General features: G+C 37.9%; 1 protein-coding gene across 3 annotated transcripts in view; it reads right to left on the bottom strand.

The window, feature by feature from the left end:
* Nucleotides 1–4,638: 4,638 nt before the first annotated feature.
* LOC145772242 (sodium/hydrogen exchanger 3-like) overlaps nt 4,639–8,038 on the bottom strand; it is a 29,718-nt gene continuing 26,318 nt past the window's right edge. For all 3 annotated transcript variants that reach the window (XM_082584096.1, XM_082584098.1, XM_082584097.1), the window contains one exon: nt 4,639–7,357. In XM_082584096.1, coding sequence (XP_082440222.1) covers nt 7,164–7,357 — 194 coding nt within the window. In that variant the 3' untranslated portion in view covers nt 4,639–7,163. The remainder of the gene's footprint in view (nt 7,358–8,038) is intronic.

Here is an 8,038-nt window from a genome sequence, read left to right as displayed (position 1 = left end):
GATCATCGGGGTAAGTTGTCACAGAATGTGACAACTTACGGTACCTCAAAGCATCTTTAATTTCAAAATTCTGGTCAACATGCTTCAGCATTTTAAACGAAAGTTTATCCATATATTACTGACATTAGTCACTACTAACAGAAACAAAAAGATTTCGTATACTGTATATTCAAAAACGTTTAAGTTATATCAAAATACCTACCTTGGGCAATTCGTCTTAGTAAGAAGCAGAAAATCACTACTAGTCCAGTCGTTGAAGCGAAAAAAAGGGTCGAACCTTGACTTAATTGGTGTAAAGCTGAAACTTTGCACATTGCTTCTGTTGATTATGTACATTGACCAAAAAAAAATCCCTGTGAAAATCTTTTGGTGAAAAAAAGTTATCCGCTTTTTTTGAAAATCCGCCAATTTTTTTCTCAAACTGGCGGATAAACAAACTTTTCAAACAAAAATTTAAAAACAAAAAAAATTTTCTACAAAAGGTTTTCCAAAAGGTTTTTTCTAGTAGGCCTATTTAGGCTATCATCAAGAATAATATATTAAAAATCTAGGAGAATCAGAGCACCGGAAAGTTGTCATTTTCAAGATGGCCGACAAAACAGTGTAATGACAATAATTCACTTAATATTCATGCTAGAGCTTTAATTCTGGCGTCTATCCCTAAGCTTAAGGTGGTAAAGAATTCATTAAAACAATTGAAAATGAAATTAACTCATTAGTTTAATGGAAAGACTTATATGAAACAAAACCAATAACGTGAAACATTGGCTGTACAGGAATGGCAGACCACTTATTAAGTTATTTACATTCAGTTGAATACTGAAAAGTTTGGGTGTTCATTAGGACAATTATCGCTTCTAGTACTAGTTGCAACGTTCATCTGATGAAATTGAAAGTAAAAGCTACAACAAACAGGATGGTTTATTGCTTTACTGACGTTTCGCGCACCATGAGAACGCGCATCCTCAGAGCGAATAACATTCAAAATAAAACTTCACAAGGTTATATACTGTAGTGCGGTTGAAGGCAAGAAAAAATAACAGATAACTTAAAATTGAACAACTGGCCAATGATGTGTGAGCGGTTACTTTCCACGTTAGATTACGTAAAAACCTCCATCAATTAGTCCTGGTCATCATCTTCATCCAGTAATGACTGATTGTACGTATTGTTACAGGCATCAAGTTGCACTGTCCACATGATGCGGTACAGGGTAGATTATTCTGCCTACAGCTCCACCTGGCAGTGCTACAGCCAGTTGTACAGTTGCTGTAGGTTCTATAAGAGGGAATCTGGGTCAGCATCCATGTCCGACTCTGTTGTCACAAACTGACTGCCTTCCAGTTTCCAACCCCACCCGTAAGTTTCCATATCACCTCCTGTCCTAGCCAGACCATTATTTGGTAGTAAACCCTTAGACAGTGAAATTTTGTCGATGACTCAGTAGGTGGTAGGCGTTCTGGGCGTTCTGGTAGGCGTCACAAATGATTGGGAAGAGACTACTTTTTTATTAGTAATCTGTAGCAATGACGAGAGGGAATCCGTCCGCGTGCCCCCAAAAATCACAACCATTGCTTGACAATCTTTGTTCACAATGGATGCTGCTGTCTGCTTTGGAAGAAAGAAGTAATTGGCACAGTCTTTCAGAGTAGCAGCACCCTTTACCAGCTTGTGAAAGACAAATTGCTTATCAACACCAAAGATTCTTGATGCTGTGTCACATCCAGTGTAGGCATGTAGAAAAAGTAATTGGGAACATAATTCTTCACCCATCACCATTTTCAGTTCGTTTATTTGATACACTTTGTCAGCATTTTCCTTGTCGGAACGGAAATATAGATCTTTGTTTGCTTGTTGCGCATAATGAAGAAGCAGGACCAACAGATCTGTGTCTTCTTCAATCAACGTTGTCGAGTATGACATTACATTAACAACAGTAGCCTTCACAATCGGAACATCAGCATCCCCTGGGACATTGATCACTTTGCAGCCTTTTGACTACCCTGAAGTGTTTTACTGATCAAGTCGATCATTTTTCGTTTGTTTATGCCTACATTAACGTCATTCTCGGCCACAACACCATTCACAATATTCCTCAGGGTTTGATTCTGAGAAAAAGGTACATAACCAGCCAGTGATGTATTCTGCGCTTCAGGATGCCTTCTGCGCTTCAGGATGTCTTCTGCGTCTTCAGGACCGAGATTGAGTGTCGGTTGCGTAGCGAAGTGGTGAGAACGTCTGCGCGACGTTCGAAAGGATGTGGGTTCGACACCGCTCCAGAGCACGCGACTGTGTCTAGACACAGACACTTAATGGCAACCCAAAATAAGGAGAGAAGCTGACTCGAAGACTAAGCCTATATGTCACTTCGCTGCCTCCTGTCGTCTGTTGTAGGCTATCACATCTGTGATCGCAGTGTCATTGTATGTTATGTATCGCCTTGGGCGCAAATGAAACACGATTATTATTATTATTTAGGAGTGCGTCTGTGCTTGAATAGTGATCATTAACAGTTGGAACACCATTATTGATGAGCCTTGCCGCAGTTTTAACTATTTCTCTCTTTTGTGACTTTTCATCATCCTCATGTCTTGTTTTTAGGTAATGAGATCGGAGGATTTCGGATGTCTTCTCTCTCATAGTGACAATGCAATGAAGGCCCTGACCTTCAGCTATATAAATAGATTCACCACACTGTTTCTATAATTGGGTCTTCAGATATTTTGATCCTTAAGGAAGGCAATCATCATTTGCTAAAAACTCCTTCATTTTAGATCTGAGGTCTGATATCGTTAACTGTTCTTCATCATTCCGTTCAAGATGGGAACACATCTTTAGAAATGCCTGGTCCTGTTCCTCATCCTTAGGTCGCCCAGATTTTAGACGTTTTGCCTCAGGTACTCTGCCGCATCGCAAGGGTACGTTAAATCCACATATAAAATTAACACTACAAGAATGATGGTATAAACAGTCTGCAGCATGCAAATCGCTACCGTAATATTCAATACGACCTTTCATGGCGCATGACCATTGACCAATTGTCAGAACGTCTCTCACAACACTCTAATATAGTCCTTGCAAAAACATCTGTTTTAACAAAACTAAAGCCAGGTCTGTCCGTGAGAACTCCAGTCCCACAAAACAAACAATGAGTCTTACTGTGGAAATTGCCATCAAAAATTCGAACACTTTGTTTCCCCGTGAGGCAGGACCCACTTTCCTCTCTGTTCGTCTTAAGCTGCAGTGTATATCGATTGGGTTGGTATAACGTTTACGACAGTCTATGTGTACTTTTCGACCAGCTGTCGCAACAGTATTGTCCCCTCTATTAGTACTAGCAGCATTAATCCTATCAGCACCTTTTTGACGCAGTATAGCCTACTGGAGGCTCCAGAAGCTTGAATTTCCTTGTCACAGACGGTAATTTCTTTGCAGGCATTTTTTCTGAACTCTTTTTCCGTGTATCCGTAAACTTCCTCCGGCAATCACGGTGGACCAAAACTTTGCCAGTGTGAAATAATTGCAGTATAAAATTTACTTTTAAATGAGCACCAACACTAACTATAATTTCATAAAAATTGAATAATTCAGTAATTGTATATCCGCCATTTTGAAAAAAATGGCGGAATTTCGAAAATAGCGGATAACTTTTTTTCACCAAGAAATTTTGACAGGAATTTTTTTTTGGTCATTGTACATAATGAACAGAACCAATGTGCAAAATTTCAGCTTTACACCAATTAAGTCAAGGTAAAACCCTTCAACGACTGGACTATACAGGTTATTGTCTAGATTATGTTCACTTCTGTTGCTTAAAACAACATGGCCGATCTCAACGTGTAACCAAGGAAGTAGTGCTCGCTTTTTATGATGTCAGAAAGTAGTTTTCTACATTGGGTGCGCTAAACTCACGCTTGTGACAACTTACCCGTGTGACGTTTAGCCCCTCTCTCCCCTACATAGTCATAGGCTAACCAAAGGCTCATCGAAATGTCCTCCATTCCTGAATATTAGTTTTAGTTTCCTCACAAGTCTATACAGTTTATACTATTGGGCTTTCAAGTCCCAGAAAAAAAAATTACAGCAACAAATAGGCTTTAGCAAATTGGATTAGAACTACTATTTGAATCTTAACATTGGCTAGGCTACATTTTGTTTCGATCTAGTATCCTGGTGCAGCAACCTACATCTTTCGCGAGTGCATATTAATTAACAGTGCGGCCACAAACAATTTACTGATAAAATGCAACAATGAAGAATAAGGCAATTCGATAAAAGATGCATAATAATCAAAAGAGATTTACCCGATTCCAGTATAGGTAACTAAATTTTATATTTCTGTGGTAAACTACATCAAATAAGATTTTGATAGTGGCATACAAGAAGTGTTGTGCTACGTAGTTTTAGGCATAGGCTACTTGCTAGTTGCTTTATTACAAATTTTAGTGAAAAGGCAACTTCATTTAAATTCGAGAACATTCGCAATCATACTGCCGTTATGTTTAATGCCGTATCGTTGCTTGGTTTTATCTGCTGATTGTTCAGTGCAAATTGTTTGCGTAAAAACATTGGAAGATGGAAAAAGGTTTTCCATGTAGCCTATCTCAGCTGCTGTTTAATTTGACCACAGCATTTTACATTCGGTGTTTAGTATTTTAATTACGCTATTCAGAAAAACTAAGCGAAAACAAACAACAAATTGACCCCATTACAGTAAAGTTCACATATTCAGTAATAAATGCATTCATACATGTTACATAAGTCGGACAAATCTCTAGTCTTGAAGCGTTTTGTGTATCAAAGTGAAGAAAGGTTGCACAGTTGCTGTGGATAGGCAGTATTGATAAGATTTAAACAAAAATGTGTGTATTGTACATTTGTGTATAACAAAGCGATGATTTGCATGTAACAGCTGCTTAGCATCCCACCACAGACTGAAATATCAAGACTTAGAGTTTGTGAATTGAATGATTTGCATCAATCTTAGAAAAGACATCAATCTTATGTTGTATCTAAGCCAAGCAACTAAGTGCCAATCATTCAAAAAATTGCTTAGTTCTTTATGGTATTAACTGGCATTCGCCACGGTGCTTTCCAACACAAGTTACACAAAAAGCGAGGTAAAACAACTCATTAATTTATAAAGAGACTAAAGGGTCTTTAGCGATCCCAGAAGTCAGCTTGACTCAGCCCTCGTTGGAAACCTCAATTTGCGAGACAGGTGACTTGCAAAACAAAAATTAAATAGGGTGATGCTTGCGACCTATATACACAATTACACATGTCTTGTTGACGTGCAAGCTTTAAAACTGACTGGAGACTGACAGCCTTTCGCTCGACAGCAACCGGAGTTATAAATATAGTCTTCATCTATATTTTGAGTGACCTTGGGATGACTTTATGCTGCTGTGTACCATTTGTAATGGAAATTTAAACTCGTAAATAGTGAAAGGTGTTTTTAAAAGTTGAAACCAGAAATTTGCAGTGAAAGGAGATTTCTTGCAACAAACATTTTGAAGAGATATAAAATGCATTCAGCCTGGAATTTGCTTTTAAAATTACATCAGCCTTAAGTCATTATTAAAGCGTCAAGCGTTGGCAAGGCCTGTTTATGTAGGTCGCCATGGCTTGTCAAAAGTATTAACTCAATGCACCGTGCAGGTAGACAAACAATGCGCTGGAAAAATGGACAGTGACGCGAAAAATACTACAAAATACTGAAGCAGGTACTGTAACCTGTTATGCGATTTAGTGTAAAAGGTTATTAGCTAGCCTTCATTTGTGAAAGCTAAAATATGATTAATAGGAGATACCTCGTTAGCTCTGTTCCGGTTTGTCGATGTGACGTGGAATTATAAACTGTACAATGATCTGGCAACACTGGCACATGAACAAGGATGCAGTCCAAAGATTGAACATATAAAGTGAATATAATCAGCCTGGTTCGGTAACTTACATGCTGTGGTCATTGAAACCGATTGTCTACACCAGAAAAAAAAACAAAAAACAAGCAAAACAAACGCATTATAAAGAGTGTGTTGATTATACAGTGATAGCCCACACTACACAGTACACACACATCATCCTGCGTTTTGCATTCTTTCCAAACATATTTCATACAACATACAAATATCACAACTTCACTACTTCTTCAGCATTTTCGAATTGCCGTACTTGGCAGGTGAATGGAACATTCACAGAGTACATTTTTACAAGTGATTTCCGTACGTTAAAATGTAGCTGCTATCAAATTTAGAGCACATCGAAAAAAAGCGTACCAACAATAGGGTGGTACTACACACTAGCGTCATCCTGCGTTTTGCATTGTTTCCAATCATATTTCATAATTACAACAATACATAATAACATACAGACATCACAACTTACTGCTTCTACAGCATTTTCAAATTCCGTCCGAGTTAGGTGAATACATTTTATACAACTGATTACGTTAAAATGAAGGTACTATCCTATTCAGAGCATATCAAAAAAGGGTTGGGCTACCACCAACTGGGTTGTCAAGCACCTTTCTACAGGTAAAAACACGTTTTACATTTAGTAACAATCGTAATATCAGTGCTTTACATAAAGTAATTGACGTTTTTAATAATGGCGTAAAAGCACAAGTAACAACAATTAAAAAATTCATGGCCTAAACTTCATTTTGACATGGTTAGGAAATTAGCACTAAAGAAACATACTGTGATAGTGTGATATGGCACAAGCAAGTACTTTGGGGACATCAGATGGACATTATCAAGAATAGGGATTGCTTACAACATACAAACATAAAAGCGTTATCGGAAAAAGTATCTCAATAGAAAGACTTCATAGATAAAGCCGCCCCTGTGTTTTCGCACCAACTTGAAGCAAGCACCGTTCAATTCAATTAGAAAAGGATTTTTTCACAGTAGAATATATTTTGATATGCGTGCAGTGGAAAGAGTTGACATATTATGTACTCACGTGAAAAAAACCTGCTTGAAGATGAAAATGGAGCACCAAGTGCAGAAGCTAGTCAATAGTCATACTTTGATAGAAATTGCTATATATTCACTGCTAAAGGTCAATTTTACCTGAATTAAAAAGTTAAGTTTTTGATCGAGTGATCCCAGTTGCTACAAGTGGGCTCCATTTTTTGCAGCTTGGACAAGCGCTCCAAGCTACATTTTGTCTTCAGAAAACCTTTCAAACGTAATAGATGGGGTCTCAGAATTAACCACGTGATTTGTGTCGTCACCGTTTGGAATGACGTTCGCTTGACCGTTATTAACCTTTCCCTTCCTTGGCCAAAGCTCAATTCCATCAGATGTGTCTACTTTTTGGCTCCTTTCATCACGGCGATTAAAACTGGATCCTAGGAAGCAAATCACGCTTTCTGTTTAATTTTTTTCTCTCATTGCGATATTTAACAAGGCTATGAAGTTGGAAGGATTTTAGCCTATACAATTTTTTTATCTAACTACAATAGTTTTTACTTTCCCACCTGGTTTTACGTTTTTCTCATCAAGTAGATAGATTATATAGAACCATGTTTTAAGTTAATTTAAAGTAAGTGTGCCTTGTTAAAAGACACAGTGAAACTCTGCCAGATATGAAAGTCCAACCTGATGGGTCGACTACACAGCTATGATGCAAGCTCACCAAAATAATGATGTTTTGCACAAGATCTAATTTTAAAACATTAAGCCATATCAAGAAAAGTGTCAGCTATGATGTTGGGCTACAGTTGTTTTAGTCAGTTGCTAACGTATGTTCTCCTGACAATCAACACGTGCAAAGAGCATGAAAATAAATCCTAAAAAAATAGAGATAGTGGGTGCAGCAGAAGGAACAGTTGTGAAGATGGAGAGAGAGTGATGAGAAATTCCCTGCAATGAGTGCAGGACATGGGTACACGAAAGACGTGTCATTACAAAGATGTTACAACAAATTTGGCAAAGCATTTTATTTGTGGAAAATGTGATGAAGAACGGAATTTGTTGAAAGGTGACGATAGGTCTCTGCCAATGCATTAAAACAGTGACAGATTTTTGGT

This window comes from Aplidium turbinatum, chromosome 6 (genome assembly GCF_918807975.1).
Source record: "Aplidium turbinatum chromosome 6, kaAplTurb1.1, whole genome shotgun sequence".
NCBI classification, from domain to species: domain Eukaryota; kingdom Metazoa; phylum Chordata; class Ascidiacea; order Aplousobranchia; family Polyclinidae; genus Aplidium; species Aplidium turbinatum.
Note: the sequence above shows the minus strand (reverse complement) of the source record. Positions and strands in the feature narration are given on the sequence as shown.